This window comes from Sinocyclocheilus anshuiensis, unplaced genomic scaffold (assembly GCF_001515605.1).
Source record: "Sinocyclocheilus anshuiensis isolate Anshui unplaced genomic scaffold, SAMN03320099.WGS_v1.1 scaffold380, whole genome shotgun sequence".
In the NCBI taxonomy this organism is placed as follows: domain Eukaryota; kingdom Metazoa; phylum Chordata; class Actinopteri; order Cypriniformes; family Cyprinidae; genus Sinocyclocheilus; species Sinocyclocheilus anshuiensis.
Genome location: NW_015557081.1, coordinates 975,856 through 998,263, shown reverse-complemented (window position 1 = coordinate 998,263; position 22,408 = coordinate 975,856). Strand labels below are relative to the sequence as shown.

Sequence of the window (22,408 nt, the reverse complement as noted above, 5' to 3'; positions counted from 1 at the left end):
ATGCTCCTAGGGCTGTGTATCACCAGCAAAGTCACGATACGATACGTATCACGATACATAGGTCACGATACGATACACATCACGATACGGGACTGCATTGAATTTCACCTCAGAAGAGTTTAGTAAAGCAGCTGTTTAATAAACACTGCATACCCAGTTGACCTCTGCATTATGAAGGGCCTCATAAATGTACCACAGTACAATATAGGTAATTGCATACGTTTCAGGTTTACATTGTGCACTCCCAACCAGGTAAAATATTCTGATTGTTTGCATCTTGTTTTTAAGCCCATAAATAATAATGTACTCGTTCTAATAAATTTATATTGTAATGTACTCATTCTAATATATAAAAAAAATCATATTTACATTGCTGGTTATCATTGCACAAATTAACACAATCTCTACGTTTAAAAAACTAAAAATTAGGAGAGTTCTAAACTAATGCGCTGTCTTCTGTATCTAACGCACACACACGCTCAGTCACTCACACAGATCACGTTGCGGCCGCACTCAGACATTCAAGAACAAACTTTTTAGCGCTGCCCCGCAATTTTATCAACTAAATAGCTTAATCGCTCAAGAGCTACATTAACTTTCTCAACAAGGAGCTGGTAGCATCATTGTTTCTAAAGGAATTAAAGCCACAGCTTCACTGTTAATAGAGAAACGCGGCAAAGCGGTGGTAATTCATACATACACAGCCTCTCTCTCTCTCGCTCTCATAAATGAACACTTGATGAATTCTGAGAATAGAATATTGAAGTGGAGCTCGCTAAACTGCAAGCTAACCAGTGTTTTCAGAAAGCAAGCGCGTTTATCCACAGTGGAGAGAGCGGTTGCCAGGTTGACAAAGATAAGTAGCACGCTTGGCAGATATTTCCGTATTGCGCAAGTGGGAAGCTCTGTTTTGGGGATGACGTCTCTTTATATCAGGCAACCCCGGTTGTGTTCCTCTGCGGCCAGATTAAACTCTGTTGTAGCCTATATATTATGCTCTATTCATTATTTTTTAGAAACCTTGCACTTTTCTACTCCGTTTTAAACATTGTTCTTGTATTCAAATTAAGCGCGGTCCACTGCTGCACACGTGCGACAATATCGATACTGGGACAGCTGTATCGATACTCGTATCGTCAAATCTCTGTGACGATACATCGTCGTATCGAACACAGCACTAAAAGCTCCTAAGGGACCTGCCCTCTCCAGTATTAGTGTCGTGACCCTTAATTAGTTTTGCTTCTACACTGAAGAAAATGTGAAAAAGGGTGCTTGCTAGGATGTTCTGGTTGGTTACTATTCCAAGTTTGTGATATTCTGGTAGACAAGGTTTAGGATGCTCTTTCACTCTAAATCTATGTACTATTATTGCCCATTTTATAGTCCAATCGCTTAAAGTAAAAGCATTTGAGGTATCATTCATGCCCGTACCACAAAATATTTCTGTATGAACAGTAATAATAGTGATGATTGCGTTCGCGATAATGTTGCTCCTAGGTCTTAAACGTATCTGACACTTGGCATCATGAATAATATGTTTGGCAGAGCACCAAAATCAATCTTTCAGTCTTAATAATGAGGTAATTCAACATGTCTGATATGTACGGCATGTTTGGATGCTTATATGTAGTGTCACCTGCCCCGTCCTGCCCTCACAAGGTCTGAATTTTATTAGCAGGTGATGAAATACTGAGTGATTGAAACCAAAGCTTACTGTACTGTCTGCAATCCAGAGCTATACCTTTGTCATGGTGTCAGTGGAAATTATAGCGTCAGTTCACAGCTCAAATAATGGGGTCACACTGATAGCATCAATATGACTACTAAAAATGTGTATTGTTTCCTGAATCGACTGTCTGAAACTTGGCCCATGCTGTGCCCGAGCTTTGTATACCGTGTGAATTGTGCATTAGTCATAGAAGAATAGTCTAAGAATTTTCCCCCTAGATGTTCTATTCAGTGGCCAGACTGATAGAGGACCCTGTCACTTAGCCATTCTTGCTACGCGGCACACGTCTAACTGAGATCGGAGCCCCACAGCGATCCGCCAGTTTAGCTGTGCCCTGTTCCCTTCGCTTCACAATAGCACGCTGGCAGGCAGCCCTGCTGTTATGATATGTTTTACAGCTTAATCAGATCACTCAGCTTTGCCATAGGAAATTAAGCAGTCATTCAAGATTACAAGAGCTTTGACAATTGAAAAGGGATTTCTAATTAGTAAGTAGGCCATTTCTCAATTTCGTAGCAAAGCTACCACAAATCTTTCTACTCTTTCGAATTGAACTAGTTACTTTTTACAGCTCTTTTGGGTTCACTTTAAATCGTGGCATTCTTCTCGTTTTATTCGGGTGAATCTTTTGAGTCTATTTATGCTGGCCGGTTCCTCGAATCTGTTGTATTACACAATTTGCATGTGTGGACACGAGGGATGTCTACTGCAAATTAAAGGCGGGCGCTCAAGATTTGTTTTAACTGATGGGATTTTTAATTGAAAGTGCTACTAGTATACATGACTCAGCCTCTTGTGGGCCCTGAGGACAAACATTCCTGGGGCGTTAAGAGTCGTAAATGAGTGTTAAATTCAAATTCGCTAAATGGTTTAATAGAAATATCTCTAAAGGATGTCTCAGAAAAGACTAAACTTCTTAAATCAGGTGGGAGGTGACGTTTGTTAGGTATACAACCAGCCACAAGCTTCATCCAGTACTTAAGTTATACTACGTATGACCTGGGCTCTGACACATAAGTGTGTTAAAGGTGAAGTGTGGGTTTTCTAGTGCTTTCTTCTGCCTCAGTTTCATTTGTAGGTTGATTTCTATGAAAAGTGTGAACTCTGAGGCACTCGAGGCACAGAACGACACTCAGGGCTTAAAGTTCACCGACACCGTGCCGGATCTCCGGCGTGCAGCGTTTGGCTGCGGGAAAAAATAGTCCTACATTTAAAAAAAAAAAAAATCTTGTTGATTGATATCACTTTCGAGTCCATGAGCTTTGTAAACAGCTCAGAGTAATCATGTCATCTCCATAAAATGATATGATTGCCAGAACAAATTTACCGGGATTTTTGAAAAGGTCCTGTTCACACATGATCTATTAAAGGTAACTTACCGGTAATTTACCAGTACTGTATGTGTGAATGGGGTTAAACTCTTCCTCTGCATATGCCGTGAATTTCAATTGCTTATCGTTCATCTGGAAAAAACAGTGTGCATTATCTCACTAGATTTGTTACGTAAATCATTTATAAACCTTTGCCAACACAGGAGAATACATCAACCTATGTCTAAATATGCCATGTATTGTACATCGCGATTTTGCATGGGAACTGGGAACTTACTGTCTTTAGAAAAGTTTAGATGGTATTTTTTCTTTTCATCTTGCCTCTGTATATTAAAGTTCATAAGTGCAGCACTGCTTTGTTTTCTGTGGAAACCAAGGAAACGCTTTAAGCATTTAAATATGTGACTATTCAAATCGGTTGAGATGCTAAACAAATTGCGATTCAATTAGGGATAGTTTATATGAATGCATGTCTGAGGGGAACCTACTGTCTTTAGAAAAGTTTAGATGGTATTTTTTCTTTTCATAGCAATCAAAACCAACAAAAGAGCTATATTAGTATATTATTATTATAGTGTTATATTTCAGTTTCACAAAGAAACGTGCAGCATTTTGTCCAAGCAATAATAAAAGGACACATTTAATTTATAATTTGTCTTAAATCTCATTTTGTCGTGAATCAAAATCGTGAATCGAATCGCGAAATCAAAATCGTGAATCGAATCGTGAGTTGAGTGAATCAGTGAATCAGTTTGAATAAAAAAAGCATTAACTTTGCCATAGTATCCTTTCAAATGTTAAAGTTGCCACAGTCATTGCATGCTTTGCATGTGCTGCCCCGCCCCGCCCCCGGAAAAAAAGTTCAGGCTCAGGATTTTTTTTTGCTTTAACCCCTGGACACTACAACATTAGCTCAAACAATATTGGAATTTTGAAACTGAATTGTATAGAAAAGTAGTTCTCAATGGCAGTTGCCATGTCTGGTCTAGAGGCACAGAAATTACACACTTCACCTTTAAGTGTGGCTGCACCTGTCAGTAATATCCTTCTGTCTCTTAAGCACTTACTACAGGTATTTATGAATGAGATCTTAGTAAAAAATTAAATATTGTAACTAAAATTTAACCAGCATGCTAAATAATCGGAGCTAAGTGGAACGTTGTGTTTGTGAGAGAGCAAATTATCAGCAATGGCTTTGTACATGTTGTAGTCTGTATATTGAATGGATTGATGAGCATAGTTATTTATTATTTAATGTTTTCTCTTGCCTTGTCTGGCTTGTTAAATATTTATCAGATGCTCTGTTAGTAATGTGCCGTTTCTTTTATGGATTAAAGCATTAGAGATTAGTAAAAAACATTTTCTTTTCCATAGAGGCTCCTGTTTTTGTGGCTTTTAAGGGCTCAGGTGAAAGTAGAAATTGACCTCGGATGATTTGGTCTCTTTTGGGAAACTGCAAAAACCTTGGAGTCTTTGCAGCAACTAGCGCTAACACTAGTTTTAGGTTTACAACCTAAAACACATTAGCACTTTCCAGCAATCACAATGGTGCTTCTGCTCTCAGTGAAGTCGCATGCAAATGAATAATTAGCTGTCTAAATGCCCATGTTTGGCTGGTCTTAGGTTTTTTCCCCCACTTCTGTTGAGTTTAATCTTCCCCTCAGTGATGTTTACGAGTAAATGTGTGCAAGATCTGGAGTGAGAGTGGAATTGAGATGTGTATTGCAGCATAAATGCGTTTTTGAGCGGCGTTAGACCTGACTCATCTGCTCCTTAGCCCACTCTCCAAGCAGGGACACAGAATGTAATCCTCAGCCTCAATTTCCACACTACACAAGCCTGGATTTAATGCACTGGCATTGAATCAAGAAGAAGTTTTCAGCAGTTAGCTACTGTTCTTTCATCGAGAAGTACCTTTTACATAAGTATAAGCAAACAAAATTTGAATTTAGTTTGATTAATTGTTGGCTTTGCTTCCTTAGTATCCGATTTTGACCTGATGACTGCAACACCTGAAGATTTGCCTACTGATCATTCAGGGTCTGTGTACATGTCATTGCAGAAGTGATAGTTCAAGTCATAATCTAAAATGCTATTTAAAGCTCATGTCACCAAGTTTATAGTGTAAATGCAGCCAACAAAAGGTTTTTTTATTACTATCACAAAGATAATTCAAAGTTCAGGTTATTCTATAAATGTCCCCTAGAATAGAAGCCAATAGAGTTAGAGAAATATTTAAGCAACAGTGAAGACATTATGAATCTGCAAATCTAGCTTTATAATTTTTTCTACAAGTAATTTGATGTAGAATTTACTTATTTTGCATAGCAAATTGCTAGAAGTAATTAAAAAGAAGCACATTGAGTTAAACATGAAATTAACATGAAATAGTATTTTCTTGTGAAACATTCTCTAATAATCTTTGTTTTATTCACAATTTCAAAAGGTGTTGGTAGAACTAGCAGCAAGAAGGTCATAGGTTTGAGTTTTATGAATCCATATGCTCTCATTTACATTTATGCATTTAGAAGATGCTTTTATCCAAATCGACTTCTATTGCATTCAAGGTGTACATTTGATCACTTCATGCATTGCATTCCCTGGGTATCAAACCCATGACATTGGAGTTCCTAGTGCTCTGATGTTTGAGCTACAGGAATGCCCATATACATTGCCTTGAATGCAATGTAAGTAGCTTTGAAAAAAAATTAATTAATGCAAATCTCGAAGACATTGTAGTTGTCCAGACAAAAAGCTATTTTGTCGTGTGCAGTCAAAAGCTGAGTGTAATCCAGCAGCAGAAAGGTGCTTTTGAGACCGTGAGTGTTAATATGCAGTGAAACCTTCAGCTCATTGGGACAGAGCAAGAGCCGAGCAGCTCTATGGCTTTGCTGAGTAATGTGGAGGATGTTGTCATGACAATAGGCTCTGCTGACCAGGCTGCTCTCTGGTCTGGCAGGCAAACCATCCTGTTCAGTCACACGTACACATTCATTCTGACGCCCAGACACTAGATGCATAAACAAGCATGCATGCATGCTTTTCGTCCACATGGCTCATTCACCACATCTAGCCATCCCTAGCCATTTTTTGGCTGTTAACATGTGGTGACTGTGAGTGAACTGAATGCACACACCATGACTTCTTTGAATACCTTCTTTGAATATAGAGAGTTATTCAAATGGGCAAGCCAGAGGACTGCTGTTAAACCAGTGCATTTGAATGGTTCCTGAGAATGACCGCGTACAATGTACCCAGCGTTTGTTTTTGTCCTATCAGTTTTGGCGTTTCATATTTGTCCTGGATTGTCAAAGTTTGCAAACCCAGGAAATCTCATGATCTTGTGTCAAAAGAATCTCATGATCTTGTGTCAAAATCCCACATGCTTAACTGCTGTAGTGGCAGTATTAATGGATTAGCTGTGCTAATAACTCCTAATCGATTAAATACAAAACCGTGTAAGCTGTAATTATACACAAAGTAAGATTTTAGCCTGGACATGGACATACATGGGTAAAATTGTTACTAGTTCTGTCAGACACCTGTAGACACATGACTGTTACTGTATATGTATAGCTGTATGGCAATGTAAATGGATGTCAATGATAAATAATATACATTCTAAAGAAGTCAACCATTTTCTGTTCCATTTGATCCAATTTGTGAAATATTTGGCTAAACAAACTTACATTTTATATTTGTGGAGATAAATCCCTAATTTTATTCATATTGCTTCTCTGTGACCTTTTGATCTTATTCCGAGAGTCTTTATCTTTAAAAGCTACTGTTGTTGACCCACAGGTCCTCTCTTCCTCACTAATCCTGACGCTCATAGAAACTCATTAAGCATCGTCTGCTGCTATATAAGAGCTGTGTTCAATGTTTACTTGAATTAATAATTTTTTTCTTATTCTTTTCTTCCAGGATTAAGTGGGCAGCCTGCAGATATTGAAAAAAGAAAAGTAGCATTTGGACAGAACTTTATACCTCCGAAAAAGCCAAAAACCTTTCTTCAGTTAGTATGGGAAGCATTACAAGACGTAACATTGATTATTTTGGAAGTGGCGGCAATAGTTTCTTTAGGCCTTTCTTTTTATAAACCTCCTGATTCAGAAAATAGAAGTGAGTAACCTATTTATTTCCTTCAGCCTTATTTATAGTTCATGATCTCAATTTCAGGTTGTTCTGAGCTGAGTTTCATTTTATGTTTGTTTGTGTGTGTAGATTGCGGGAATGCAGCGGGTGGAGTAGAGGATGAAGGAGAAGCTGAGGCTGGATGGATAGAAGGAGCAGCTATCCTCCTATCTGTTGCTTGCGTGGTGCTCGTGACGGCCTTCAATGACTGGAGCAAAGAGAAGCAGTTCCGTGGCTTACAGAGCCGCATTGAACAAGAGCAGAAGTTTATGATGGTTCGGGGAGGGCAAGTCATTCCGATCCCTGTGGCCGAGATTGTCGTAGGGGACATTGCACAAATTAAATATGGTAAGCTGACATAAATTTGCAGAGAACTTTCATTTCCTTCTTAGAGGGAAAATCATGAGTATGAGTGTGGCGTTTAAAAAATGTAACTCTACCAGTCTTACGTTTCACTGGTGTTGAGTAATTATTACCTTTTCCTGTATAGTCACCTTGAAATAAATTCAAAAGCTGCTGACGGTAATGTACATTATTGTGATGGGATACTTTCTTCATCAGGTGACCTCCTGCCTGCTGATGGCATTCTCATCCAGGGCAATGACCTCAAAATAGATGAAAGCTCTTTAACTGGAGAGTCTGACCATGTGAAGAAATCGATGGAAAAAGATTCGGTGCTGCTGTCAGGTGGGACATGAAGTTACAATCGACAGCAACTGCAGCAACAGGAACGTTTGGCTGCACAATCCTGTAACATTTTAGCATATTCTCTGTGTCGTGTCTCCCCTCTACCCAAAAGTTCAGCCAAACCAAATAAATGTCCATCGTGGGAGTTCAGATGTTTGCTATGTAGGACCTGCTCCCTCTCAGCGAGGCTATTGCACATCTTCAGCTAATCCCATTTTATGAAAGCCAGTTGATCCTCTGATAGAATGACATTGCTGTGTGCTATCCCAGAGGAGATGAGGGGGGGGATTTGTGAGCCTGAGCGGGCACTTCTCCAGCAGAGCCTGCGTTAGCATGCTGAGTCTACCCCAGCAGAAACCTCTCCCTGACATATTTTTCATAGACCCCCTTCTCAAGCTTGAACAGTTATCAAGAGCTGTATTAAAGCCCATTTCTGAAGGCCAGAAAAATGGCCTCTCATTTCACTTTAAGGGAAATGAGAAAATACCATTGCTCATAGAGCCCAATAATATATCATTGATTTGAAGACCTGCCTGTTTGAGTCTTCATCCTGTTTAAAGGCCTATTCACCCAAAGGACGATAGCTATAATGATAACAAAGATATAATTTAAAAAATCATTCTAAATTAAGAAATATGGAGTCCACACCACAACTCTAACAGTAACAACAGTTAGAATCAATTTAAAAATGACTTTTTCCAGATGACGAATGTTCATCTGACAGCCAATCAAAATCCATCCTGCTTTAAAGAGCTCAAGCATTTAAAGTGGCAAATGTCATAACTGCAGCACATGCTTATAATAAACAGAGCATTATTGTATTCATGTGGACCAGGGTCAGAAATAAACTTTTACATTAAGAGGCAATATTTGGCCCTGGAATTGATTTTCAGTGACATTTTACCTTTGTTAGGGCAATTTTTATAATCACCTTATCTGTTTTTTTTTTTTATGTTAAAATACTTAAAACCATCTTTACACCCATGTTTTGAGAGCAAGTTTGGTAAACCTGTTGTTTTGAAAAAATAACACTCTGGACAACTAATTATGTGTCATAAACTGTGTGTGAGTGCTTTAAATCAAGTCGTGAATATATTGGCACTAATATGAATAACTTGTGCTTCGTCTGGCCCTTATTCACCTCATCTTCCTCTCTGCAGGTACTCATGTCATGGAGGGCTCTGGAAAAATGGTTGTCACTGCTGTCGGAGTTAATTCCCAAACTGGAATCATCTTTACGTTATTGGGGGCGGGAGAAGATGATGAGGATGAGGAGGAGAAGGAGAAGAAGAAAGAGAGAAAGAAAGAGAAGAAAAGTAAGTTATCTGTATTATTCAGAGTCTTTTTAGTCTGCCTCAGAAACTAAAATAGACCAACCAGTGGCCTTTTCAGTCTGTAGCTACTGTGGCTGAAGAGAGATGAATTGAATAGGCTGCACGTGTGTGTGTTCCAGCATTCATGAAAGTGTGCTTTTGTCAAACGAGAGACTTTTCTATTTTTTTTTTTAATTTAGAAGTATTCTTCTGTCTGAAGCAATGACTCGTAGAAAAATGTAACGATTTCTTGTGCGCTCCATTAACTAACTGCCATTTAATGCATTTCTGCAGCCCGTGGCTCACGTGTTGGGTCTCCAAATGAGTGCCTGCAAGATACATGAATATTTCAGTACTTGCAGAGGTTGGGCCCCAAGTTGCTGTTCAGTGACTGTGCACCTCATTGCAATTTTGTGCACTTGTGGTCTAGCCACAGCAGTGGATTTTAAAAACCTCATGAGGTCGTGTCACACATCTGTTCATAAATATTCGAGGGCCTTTTCTCATTCTGCTAAATCAAAGAGAAGATTTGCATAATTGGAAATATGTTTAAATGTGCGCTGCACAACCGTCGCTTGCATAATGGTGAATAATGAATAAATTAGTGTTTGTTACATGGTTTATCTTTCTCTCTTTTACTCCAGATAAAAAGCAGGATGGCTCTGTGGAGAACAGAAAGAAAGGTGAGTAACCCTATTGACTTAATGACATAATGAACACCATATTGGCTTAGAAGGCCAGCCTCTTACATGCTGCAGCCTACATTAAAAACATCGCCTTACCCCATTAGTGCTATCGGATCTTCATTAAAGCTTATCCACACAAGTGTGAGGTGCAAAGAAGTGTGCATGTGTGAAGCTTTGAGAAGTTAGCCTGTTTTCTGGAGTTTGATTATAACACTACATTCAAACGTTTGGGAGATTTCAAAATAAATACTTTTATTCCGCAAGGATGCACTGATTCGATCAAAAGTGACAAATCAGCATATTAGAATGATTTCTGAAGTATCATGTGACACTGAAGATGGGAGCTTCTGAAAATTCAGCTTTGCCAACACAGGAATTAATTACATTTTAAAATATATTAAAATAGAAAACAGAAAATCTTTTAAATTGTAATATTATTTCACTATATTATTGTTTTGATCAAATGTAGACTTGGTGAGTAGAAGAGACTTTATTTAAAAACATGAACAATTCATACTGTGCAGCTATGTTCAGATATCCAGATATCTGCACCTGTCTCCCTGCAAACCTTTTATTATCTAAAATCACCTGCCCAAGCAGGAAGCAGGAAAGAGTCCACAATCAGGCCGCCCTGTGTTCAGAAGCCAACTCTGTAGCGTTTACTCTAAAAAGCACGCCTGTGTTTACTGAAGCCCCAGCTACAGATCGCCCTGCCAGAAATGAGCTCTAATACACCAAACTAGCATTACAGCTCTGTGAGTAGAGCGCAGCAACACGGCATAGTAGAATAGCAGTCCCACATCGCCCCTTACCCCCCGCTAATTCAAACGCAGTCGCATTACCTCACATCACACGCCGGTTAAATCCTGCACACAGGCCGACTGCGTCATGCTACAGCAGCGATAGGCGGAGATGCCCTGCTGCGTGCTTGTCTGTATGATTGCACGCATGCAGAGTTCTTTGTTTGTGTGATGCCACCTCACTGGCAGGCTGTACTTTCAGCACGCAGAGCGACGGCCTTGAGATCAGGATAAGTGTGTGCATGTCGTCTTTTATAACCGATAGTGATAAGTGATGGACTGGACATCTGAGTGTGGCGATGAGGTTTTATGTCTCCTAAGGTACTTGGTCACATGGGTTTGCATGTGGCTCCTAAATGATCTTGAGCTGTGTTTTCTCTGACTGTAATAAAATTATCATTCATTTATAATCACTATTATAATGAATTTATTGGCTCACTTAATTATATTTGTCACGAGAGGGGAACCACATTTGAATTAGAAAATGCTTCCTGTGGTCCAAGTGTGGAGCAAATCATAGTCACTACTCAAATTCACTGCATATTCAGTTTTCTTTTCTTTTCTTTTTAGCTAAAGCCCAGGATGGTGCCGCAATGGAGATGCAACCTCTAAACAGTGATGAAGGGGCTGAGGGCGAAGAGAAGAGAAAAGCCAACTTGCAAAAGAAAGAGAAATCAGTTTTGCAAGGGAAACTGACCAAATTAGCGGTCCAAATTGGAAAAGCAGGTGAGCATGGTTGCTTTGAGATCATCTGTTATGCTAGTGCATAACATTTCAAATAAATGACACTTTAGAAGGTAGATGCATTTAAAATGTATACTTCTCTGGGAAAACTGGCCAAATATATTGATGACTCTACCTGCAATACACAGATTATTGTCCAATCAAATGCTCTCTAGAATGAGAATCCCGCCCAAGTACCTTCTGCAACTAGCAGTAGGTTCATGACCGTGACATAGCTAAAGTCTGTTAGCGATTTCAAAAAGGATGTCTTGCCAAACTTCTGGTTTCAATAGGAAATATGGACAGAATAACACGGGACAGAAAACTGCATTTGTCAAGCGACTTTCTGAGCCTAACAGTCAATTTCACAGCGGTAATGGTTTTTGCTGGGGCCTCAGATTTGTGCAGCATGGGCTTTAGAGGTCTTAATGTATGTGTTCCTGTGCAGGTCTGGTGATGTCAGCCATCACAGTGATCATCTTGGTGGTGCTGTTCGTGGTGGACACTTTCTGGATTCAGGGAATTCCTTGGGAAAAAGAGTGCACTCCCATTTACATCCAGTTCTTTGTCAAGTTCTTTATCATCGGTGTGACCGTGCTGGTGGTGGCCGTCCCTGAGGGTCTTCCTCTAGCTGTAACCATCTCGCTGGCTTACTCTGTCAAAGTATGACCCTGCATCTTCTGTTTAAATGTTTATGGTCCGTACCAGTGGTCACCAACGTGGTGCCCATGGGCACCTGGTAGCCCGCATGGAGTCTCTGAGTCGCCCGCCAAGCACGTTCTATAAATAGCCTAAATTAGCGTCGGGCGATAAATGATATCATATCGAGATTATGATCAAATTTATGTTAATAATGATGATAAGCTCAGGACATTTTTACTCAATATGGATTAACCACAACAGAAATAAATGTTATAGCAACCAGTCAGTGCATGTCGCTAATAGGTCTGCATGTTCTGTGTGTCTGTGTGAATGCGTGGAGTAGATTCATCTGATACACAAACTCAAACACACGGTGTTTTCACCATCTGCGTCTCAATATATGAGGACATAAACACATGCACTTCATCTTCAGAGCTGCTCTGAGAGTCACTTCACCAGCTTTATGCAGTTTCATTTGAGAAAAAATACCGTTAAATACACGCTGAAACTAAAACTGAAAGACCTTCATGACAAACCGTCAAAATAAAAGTCCAGTTTAACTTGAAATTATATGACTGAATATATTACTACTGTATACTACAATGCAATTCTCAAAGTAATAATAATATTATTATTTTTAAGGAATATCATACAACCAAGTTATTTTTTATTATTATTAATTTATACAGTTCTGTTGTGCAGCATCATGTCTGATCAAATAAAAAAATTTTTTATAAAAATGCAATGTTTTGTTGTAAATTGATTTTCATTTGATTACATTTTAAAAGATTGATTAAATTGTTAAAGTTTTATTAATTCATTTCACTAGACACCATTTTTTATGATACATTTGTACTGAATCATAAAACACGGAATCCATAAGAAATCAAATGGAAAACAGAGAATTTAGGGAAAAATAAAATGCATTTTTGCATAAAATGCAAGATATCAAGATATTAGAGCATCTTGTGACATTAGCCCTCTGTCTAGACTTTGTTAGTCAATCCAATAATCATATGAATTGCCATATCTTTATGCATCTATCAACTTCCCCTTGTTGCCGTTACAGTAATATTACTTCTCTGGATTTCTGCCATTTAATTGGGGATTAGTGGACTTTAATGTTTAATCTTGTGCTCAATCTGTTTATTGTTGATCTGTCTGTGTATCACCCCCCTCCCTCATTCCATCTCAATTTTTTCATTGTTTTACGTTGCAGAAAATGATGAAAGACAATAATTTGGTGAGGCATCTTGATGCCTGCGAAACTATGGGCAATGCCACAGCCATCTGTTCGGATAAAACGGGGACTCTGACTATGAACCGGATGACAGTTGTTCAGGTGTTTATCGCTGACAAGCACTACAAGAAAGTCCCTGAGCCCGATGTCATTCCTGCCAGCACCATGGACCTGCTCATACTGGGCATCAGTGTCAACTGTGCTTACACCACCAAAATCATGGTGAGTCCCTAGGCAAGCATAATATAAATAAATAAATATATATATATATATATATATATATATATAAATTTTTTTGAGCATTTTCAACTACACAGGTAAATCTCACCAGTGTTGTTATTCTTAACTTAAACCTATTAAAATTATTGTTTGGCAAATGAATTAAAGCTAAAATATAATATATTACATGAAACCTAAATAATAACAAAATAACACTGAATCTCACAAGCTTTAAGTAAACAACACAGTTATAGCTCTTAGTTAATTTCGAGTCAGACATGACTGAAATTAAATAACAACAGACCATACTACTATTGATTTGGGCTGTTTTGGCACAATGGCTGAATAAAATACTGCACAACACCTCTAGGTGTTTTAATGCATATATTAGTTTTTATGTTATTTTTTTTAACTCGTTTATCTTTTTCAGTCCCCTGAGAAAGAGGGAGGCCTGAATCGTCAGGTGGGCAACAAAACTGAATGTGCCTTGCTGGGCTTTGCCTTGGACTTGAAAAAAGACTATCAAGCAATCCGCAACGAAATCCCTGAAGAGAAGCTTTACAAAGTCTACACCTTCAACTCCGTCAGGAAATCCATGAGCACTGTGCTAAAGAATGCTGACGGAAGCTACCGGATGTTCAGCAAAGGAGCCTCCGAGATTCTGCTGAGGAAGTATGCCATCCTCAGTCATAAATGTTTGGTCATTGTTATATCACCCCCCCCCCTCATTCCATCTAAATTTTTTTCATTGTTTTACTTTGCTGCTATATTTTAGAAAATGATGAAAGACAATAATTTGGTGAGGCATCTCGATGCCTGTGAAACCATGGGCAATGCCACAGCCATCTGTTCGGACAAGACCGGGACTCTGACTATGAACCGGATGAGAGTTGTTCAGGTTTTTATCTCTGACAAGCACTACAAGAAAGTCCCTGAGCCTGATGTCATTCCTGCCAGCACCATGGACCTGCTCATACTGGGCATCAGTGTCAACTGTGCTTACACCACCAAAATCATGGTGAGTCCCTAGGCAAGCATAATATAAATAAATAAATATATATATATATATATATATATATATATAAATTTTTTTGAGCATTTTCAACTACACAGGTAAATCTCACCAGTGTTGTTATTCTTAACTTAAACCTATTAAAATTATTGTTTGGCAAATGAATTAAAGCTAAAATATAATATATTACATGAAACCTAAATAATAACAAAATAACACTGAATCTCACAAGCTTTAAGTAAACAACACAGTTATAGCTCTTAGTTAATTTCGAGTCAGACATGACTGAAATTAAATAACAACAGACCATACTACTATTGATTTGGGCTGTTTTGGCACAATGGCTGAATAAAATACTGCACAACACCTCTAGGTGTTTTAATGCATATATTAGTTTTTATGTTATTTTTTTTAACTCGTTTATCTTTTTCAGTCCCCTGAGAAAGAGGGAGGCCTGAATCGTCAGGTGGGCAACAAAACTGAATGTGCCTTGCTGGGCTTTGCCTTGGACTTGAAAAAAGACTATCAAGCAATCCGCAACGAAATCCCTGAAGAGAAGCTTTACAAAGTCTACACCTTCAACTCCGTCAGGAAATCCATGAGCACTGTGCTAAAGAATGCTGACGGAAGCTACCGGATGTTCAGCAAAGGAGCCTCCGAGATTCTGCTGAGGAAGTATGCCATCCTCAGTCATAAATGTTTGGTCATTGTTAATGCCTGACACAAGTTCACGTCTTAGCATCTTCTAGGATAAGTATTCTAGTGCTTTTCTTAAAGAAGCATGTGAGAGGTGTCAAACTAGATTGGCAGATCAAATGCTTCACCTCCCCCTCCAAAGCCCGAGGCTGTGTTACTGATAGATTTCCCTGGAGAAATTACTTGGATGGCTCAGTTGCTGTGAGCTGTTGGATATCTGCAATATCTTACCTGCTCTCTCCTCACCCAGGTGTTATAAAATCCTGACAGCGACGGGCGAGGCAAAGCTTTTTCGGCCCAGGGACAGAGATGACATGGTGAAGAGAGTGATTGAACCAATGGCCTCTGAGGGCTTGAGGACCATCTGCCTGGCTTACAGGGACTTTCCTGCCTCTGAAGGTGAACCAGACTGGGATAATGAGAGCGATATCCTGACCAGGCTCACCTGTGTGTGTGTCGTGGGCATTGAAGACCCAGTTAGACCAGAGGTACAAGTCTTAGCTATTTAAAAGGAATTATTTTAACTTAGAAGTACACAAAACTATGTTCTTTAGCAAGAGAGACTATTGCACTAGCATGTGATGTCAGATAATAAGCTTTCTCAGTCATGCTCCCTTATTCTTTCCTGCTCAGGTCCCTGATGCCATTAGAAAGTGCCAGCGTGCTGGAATCACGGTGCGCATGGTCACCGGGGACAATCTTAACACTGCCCGTGCTATATCAACTAAATGTGGCATCCTGCAGCCAGGAGATGACTTTCTTTGCTTGGAGGGCAAAGAGTTCAACCGCCGGATCCGTAATGAAAAGGGAGAGGTGAGAGGCACAATTTATTAGCAGCAAGACTTGCAGAGTCACCGAAACTCACAAGCTCATAATATAATATCTTTTTTTCTAGATTGAACAAGAGCGGATTGACAAAATATGGCCTAAACTCCGGGTGCTGGCGAGATCTTCACCGACAGACAAGCATACACTAGTCAAAGGTGCTTAGAGACTCGCTCCTCCAGCATGAAAAAAAAATAGTATAATTCTGCTCTATAATGTCATGCTGTTTGTGTTGACGCATGTCTTTTCCTTCAGGTATAATTGACAGCACTGTTGTGGAGCGGAGGCAGGTTGTGGCGGTAACGGGAGATGGCACCAATGATGGCCCTGCCTTAAAAAAGGCCGATGTTGGGTTTGCCATGGTATGTGGGTCTGCCTGACGTGGCTACAAAAAAAATGATTCCTCCAAGGATTCTGTGCGCTAGATTTAGTTTTGAATGGCTTTTATATTATTCTCAGGGCATTGCCGGCACAGATGTGGCTAAAGAAGCCTCCGATATAATTCTCACTGACGACAACTTCAGCAGCATCGTCAAGGCCGTCATGTGGGGGCGGAACGTGTATGACAGCATTTCAAAATTCCTCCAGTTCCAGCTCACCGTCAATGTGGTGGCTGTGATCGTGGCCTTCACTGGAGCTTGCATCACACAGGTATGACTATTAAAAGCTCTCTTCTAGCAGGGGGCAAAATGACGGAGTTGCGGCTGACGGAGCTGTTAAGCTAAATAGTGCAGCTCTACGTGAAGGATTGCGTGTTAACAGATGCACCATGGTGGCTGATGGAAGCAGCTGATTGCTACCCATCCTGTGTAAAGTGATTGGAAATTGTTAGTCTGAGGCAGGAAGACTTGCAGGCAGAGTCAGCATGGGGCTTGGCACTGCTGTCCACAGGCAAAGCACCAGTCCGAAATGAGCCAGCTCTCCTCTGTTAAATGGAATGATAGTCGGGCTGATTGCAGTTGAGGCCCTGTATTATTGCATAATGAATGGGAGGATTACATTTGCGCTTTGCATTGCTGTCAGTAGCCAAGGCTGGACGTGGCCTCAAGCCTCAGGTGTTCTGCTTGTTTCGTGTGTAATTTTCCCTGGAAATTGCTCATGAGCAGGCCGACTCGGTATCAGACCCCACCAGAATTTCAGCACCTGTCATTCACAAAATCTTGTTTATTAATTATTGCCTTTCTTTCTTTCTTTCTTTCTTTAAATTCACAATGCAGAATTCTAGAGGAAATGCAAAAAAAAAAAAATTTTCAGTACTCATGCAAATGCACAGCTGAGAGGGTGTTTTTGAATGTTATGAAGGTGGCAGCAGTGAATGAGGTCAGAACGGTCACCTCCTGTTCTCTCACTCTCACAGGACTCTCCTTTGAAAGCTGTACAGATGTTATGGGTAAATCTGATTATGGACACATTTGCCTCTTTGGCCTTGGCCACTGAACCCCCCACTGAATCACTTCTGCTGAGGAAGCCTTACGGCCGTAATAAACCCCTCATCTCCCGGACAATGATGAAGAACATTTTGGGTCATGCGGTCTACCAGCTCACTATCATCTTCACTCTACTTTTTGCTGGTAAGAAATAACAGCATATGTGATTGAGCAAAGTCATGCAAATTATAATCGCATGAAGCAAACGTCCACTACAATGTTTTACTTTCTGCTCATTTCTCAGGTGAAAAGATGTTCGACATTGACAATGGACGTTACGCCCCTCTTCACGCTCCTCCCTCTGAGCACTACACCATTGTCTTCAACACCTTTGTGATGATGCAGCTGTTCAATGAAATCAACGCACGGAAGATCCACGGGGAACGAAATGTTTTTGAAGGCATTTTTAACAACATGATCTTCTGTACCATCGTCTTTGGTACTTTTGTTATTCAGGTATGCAGTGAGTCCTACAAATTGCTGTATGAATGCCCATAATCAGAGCAGATACAGATGCTGGTGTGATATAAGTATATCATAAACTCAAAAAATTATTTACATTTGTTTTCCACTTAGATTGTGATAGTGCAATTTGGAGGAAAGCCATTCAGCTGTGTGGGGCTGAGCATTGAGCAGTGGCTATGGTGCATCCTCTTGGGTTTTGGGTGTCTACTATGGGGACAGGTGAGCATCATCCAACTTTTCCTTCCTATGTTATACAAAGCAGCTTCTTGTAACTTGCTCTCAAAACACCAATCCAAACTCAATAGTAATAGAGCAGTGCCCCCTAAAGGCAGTGAACTGAATTACTGGACATTTCGTTACATTACATTTCGTTTTTTGTATGAAATGGCCACTTGATATACATCTACGCCCTCATTCAGATCATCTCCTCGATCCCAACGAGCCGGCTGAAGTTCCTGAAGACTGCTGGTCATGGAACGCAGAAGGAAGAAATCCCAGACGAGGAGTTGGAGGAGCTGGAGGACCTGGATGAAATCGATCATGCTGAGCGCGAGCTCCGCAGAGGGCAGATCCTCTGGTTCAGGGGCCTGAATCGCATTCAGACTCAGGTAACCTCTTGAAAACCGCACAACTCTGCAGTCCAAGCTCTGGAACCCAAACGCCCGCCTTGCTTAATCAATTTAGATTTTTTATTTCCCTTTCTCTGATTATGGTTTGAGTTAGTACTCCCTCCAATCGATCCGCCACTTATGGTGACCTTATACTGGTGGAAGAGGGTTTATTAATGCAGTTTGTCAGTGCAATAAGCCAATCAATGCTAAAGGCAAATGTCAGGTCAGGTTCTTTTAATTCAGTGCCTTTTTTTCTCTCTCTCAGCTGCTCTGTCCCTGTCTTCTTTTATATGGGTGCCCTTCTTTCTCTATCCCTCTTTTTCTCACTTCTTCCTCTTACTCTGTCTTTCTCTCTCCTGTGCGTTCTCTGGGCCTATCACACTCTCTGATTCCTTCCAGATGGATGTTGTGAGTGCGTTCCAGAGCGGAATTTCCTTTCAGGCGGCCGTCAGGCGCCAGCCCTCCAGCACCAGCCAACAGCACGATGTAACCAATGTTTCTAGCCCTACACATGTAGCCTTATCTCCTGCTGCTGCCTTCAACACCGCTTCTGCCACTGTTGGGTGTGAGTGCGTGTTTATTAGTGCATGACAATTAACATTTCCTCCTCTCGCCTAACAGTCTTCATTCTTCTCCTAATGTCCTTCCTTCTCTCTCTTTCTCTCGCTCTCTTGTTCGAAACGAAATGTATCTCGAAACATCTTCCACATTGCTTCTCAGTGTTAACGGCTGTGTATCTTAAGTGTTAAGGTTGAGGTTTCTGTGTCTGTGTTTGATGGCTTTGGCTGGGTTCTCACCGACGAAGAGTCGTTGTCTAATCCCGTCTGGTGTGTCTGCAGCCCTGTGCGTGCTCGCCAGGCTCCTAGTCTACTGCGAGTAAATGTTTTGAGTATACGCCCATGGTCACACCGATAACCTGACCAATCGCAGCAAATTGGTCTTGTGAATGGGTTTGTGGGACATTTTTAAAGCGGCGTTCTGGTAAGTATCTGTAGGATCGAATGAGATGATTAACAAGATGTGCTGTAGTTTAGACAAAAATGAACTTCCTCTCCTCTTCCTGTAGTTAGTCACATTTCCTGTGGCGTCAGTTCACTCATTCTGCGACATACTGTCCGTACTCAACACGGTTTCCTCTTTCTCACACTGTCTCATATTCTACTCGGTGCCAGTTTTATCATCCTCTTTCTCTCTGTCTGTCCTTATTGATGTAACTTCGTTATTTTACAGGGAACATCTGCGACTGGATGAAAAGCTGGTGGAATCATGTCGTTTCTGTTTGTCTTTCAGCTCTATTTTCTAACCACATCAATATTTCCATCTTTCATCAGGTCCTGGTTGCCACAAACCCTTTTTCTCTTTTCAGGGCACTTTGTATTCTGTTTGAAACTGTCTCTTGTTGTAGTCTTGCTAATGAAAAGCACATTGGAAAACAGGGTACGACATTTTGACTGCTGCATATTCCATCTTAGATTCTGTGAAATGTGTCATGGGCTATACTCAAAGGTTTACCTCTGTTGAAACACAAGGTAGCGCTGCTCTGCATGGGTCCAGTCTCTAGACTGTTTGTGAATTTACTTGTGCTGGTTAGCTTAAACTTGCTTGGCTGCTTTAAAGTTTTGCGTCTCGACTTCACAACATAATCAGTGATCGATCCCTCCCCTCCAATACAAGCATGCCCGATAATATTAACCTCATGTGTTGAGCTGTGTCCTCTGGGGTTACCTTTGCCTCTCTCTTTTCCTGTCTCTTCTGTTCTCTCTCTCTCTCTCTTCCTCATTTGCATTTTGAAAAATTGGCTTTCTGTGATTTACAACTGAGAAGACACCCAAGTTCTTTCCAGTTTATTTCTCAATCCTGAGAAAAGAGGATATTCTGTCCCTCGGTCAGAGGATAAGCTCACCGTAACACAAGCATCAGGTTTTCAAGAGTTCGTCCACTCTTTCTCTATCTCTCAGTTGCACGACATCTGACCACTCACACACTCTCTCTCTCTCAAACGGTTTTGGTGCGCTAACCTCACTGCTCTCCACTCATCAATTAAAACCAGCCCATTTGGCCTTTGGTTTAACCTGTACTTAAAACAAACAAAACAAGTGATGCTTCACTTTGTATGCCTGTCGTGTACGTGTGTGCAAACGAGAAGTAGATCTCTGTGAGCGGCAAGGCTGACTTTGCATCCCGTTCTCCCGCAGATCCGAGTGGTGAATGCATTCCGCAGCTCGCTGTCGCCCTATGAGGGCCTGGAGAAGCCAGAGTCTCGCACCTCCATCCACAACTTCATGACCCATCCGGAGTTCCGGATAGAGGACTCTGAGCCCCACATCCCCCTTATCGACGACACTGACGCAGAGGACGACGCACCCACTAAGAGAAACACCACACCCACGCCTCCTCCCCCACCCTCGCCCAATCAGAACAATAACGCCGTAGACAGCGGCATCCACCTCTTCCTGGATCCCAGCAAGCCAGCCACACCCTCAGCTCCCGGGAGCCCCATGCACAGCCTAGAGACGTCCCTTTGATCAGCTCCGCCCCTCGCTATGACACACAACACCTGCTCTTCCCCACAGAGACTAAAGCCTGGAGAACTCATTGGATGAGAGGGGCGGAGCCATGGAGCTCTTGGGAGCTTAGCTCTTAGCTTTTGCTTCTCTTTATCTGGATGTTGTACATTTGTTCTTTTTGCCCTTTGCTTATTCAAACACTGATTTCTGCATCATTTGGCTGTTAATATTTTGAATTATTTGTTTTGTTTTTTTTTGTGGAAGACACATGTCTGTTTACAAAGTTTGTAGATACTTTTTTTTTCTTCTGTTCGTTGGTGGAAGAGCTTCCTGATGCAGAGAAATATTTCAGATACTGCTGTATTTTCAGGAAAAAAGGGTGTTTCTATGGAAACCAAACTATTTTTGCCTGCAAGTTTTTATTTGTTATATATTTGTAGATACGTAGAACCTTCAAGCCAAATAGATAACACTAAGGCTTGTATAGCAGTGAGCAGAGGTATTGAGGTCCATGGGAGGTTTTTTCTTTGGACGGGTGAGGGGAGGGAGCCGTTAACGAGGATCTCTGTCCATAAATCTCCTCTCATACTTACTACTTCACCCCTTAAAAGTCATCGTTGGGTTTATTTTAAGTTCCAAGAGTTCCGAGTTTCGTGTCTCATTCTCGTTTGGAAGTTAAGGAGTATCTGAAATGGCTGGAGCTGGAGTCTTCACGCTTTTAATGGTGTGATTTTGAAGTGGAGGCTGCACCAGGTCTGCCTTTAAAGAATGAATGCATCTGTTATTTAACTATTTGAAATGGTCCACAGTCAGTTCATTGACATGAAGACATTAAGTTCCTGCCAATGTATCATAAGTTTGTTTACTCAGGCTGAAAAAAACAACTAGCAGATTGAATTGAAACGGATGCAATGATTAAAAAGTAAAGCATTTTAACTTAAGATTGTCTTTTAGGTAGTAAATTGGTGTCTCAGTTAAAAGGAAAAATAAAAGAAGGAAAATGAGTAAATTGTTTTCAAAATTTGTTTCATGTTGCTTTTTTTTTGAAAAAAAATATTTCCTCAAGTGTTTTGTTTGTTGATCATATGAAAAATGATAATGGTACTTTATATTTTCCTTCATATTCCATAAAGATTGCTGTCAGTAAAAAAAAATATTGGTGCAATTGTTTGTAGAATATATTTAAGACCTGAAATACTGGAAACGCAAAGGAATCAACATGAAGAATTTTCAAGACAACATGCATATAACACTGGTATCGCAGCACAGGGTACTTTATTTCAGATTCCCAAGGAACGTTTTGATACAGACCATATAAATAAATTGTATTTTTATGCGGAAATGACAACAACTCAACCTGC

At 40.4% G+C, this 22,408-nt stretch overlaps 1 protein-coding gene and 1 long non-coding RNA gene across 5 annotated transcripts in view; one reads left to right on the top strand and one right to left on the bottom strand.

Annotated features, from left to right (window-relative positions):
* Positions 1 to 21,813, top strand: part of LOC107676914 (plasma membrane calcium-transporting ATPase 1) — a 36,133-nt gene extending 14,320 nt beyond the window's left edge. Inside the window, exons 3-22 of one of the 4 annotated variants that reach the window (XM_016471653.1) lie at positions 6,985 to 7,182; positions 7,285 to 7,542; positions 7,756 to 7,881; positions 9,042 to 9,197; positions 9,839 to 9,877; positions 11,251 to 11,406; positions 11,852 to 12,066; positions 14,280 to 14,522; positions 14,950 to 15,191; positions 15,463 to 15,700; positions 15,846 to 16,025; positions 16,108 to 16,195; positions 16,293 to 16,399; positions 16,497 to 16,688; positions 17,395 to 17,608; positions 17,709 to 17,920; positions 18,041 to 18,148; positions 18,349 to 18,537; positions 18,940 to 19,026; positions 20,736 to 21,813. In XM_016471653.1, the coding sequence (XP_016327139.1) occupies positions 6,985 to 7,182; positions 7,285 to 7,542; positions 7,756 to 7,881; positions 9,042 to 9,197; positions 9,839 to 9,877; positions 11,251 to 11,406; positions 11,852 to 12,066; positions 14,280 to 14,522; positions 14,950 to 15,191; positions 15,463 to 15,700; positions 15,846 to 16,025; positions 16,108 to 16,195; positions 16,293 to 16,399; positions 16,497 to 16,688; positions 17,395 to 17,608; positions 17,709 to 17,920; positions 18,041 to 18,148; positions 18,349 to 18,537; positions 18,940 to 19,026; positions 20,736 to 21,065 (3,578 nt within the window). In that variant the 3' untranslated portion in view covers positions 21,066 to 21,813. Of the gene's footprint in view, positions 1 to 6,984; positions 7,183 to 7,284; positions 7,543 to 7,755; positions 7,882 to 9,041; positions 9,198 to 9,838; positions 9,878 to 11,250; positions 11,407 to 11,851; positions 12,067 to 13,264; positions 13,508 to 13,934; positions 14,177 to 14,279; positions 14,523 to 14,949; positions 15,192 to 15,462; positions 15,701 to 15,845; positions 16,026 to 16,107; positions 16,196 to 16,292; positions 16,400 to 16,496; positions 16,689 to 17,394; positions 17,609 to 17,708; positions 17,921 to 18,040; positions 18,149 to 18,348; positions 18,538 to 18,939; positions 19,104 to 20,735 lie in introns of all 4 variants that reach the window. The other 3 variants (XM_016471652.1, XM_016471655.1, XM_016471654.1) reach the window with 3 other exon arrangements.
* Positions 21,688 to 22,408, bottom strand: part of LOC107676917 (uncharacterized) — a 7,939-nt gene continuing 7,218 nt past the window's right edge. Inside the window, exon 4 of the long non-coding RNA XR_001632789.1 lies at positions 21,688 to 21,806. This is a non-coding gene — a long non-coding RNA (uncharacterized LOC107676917). The remainder of the gene's footprint in view (positions 21,807 to 22,408) is intronic.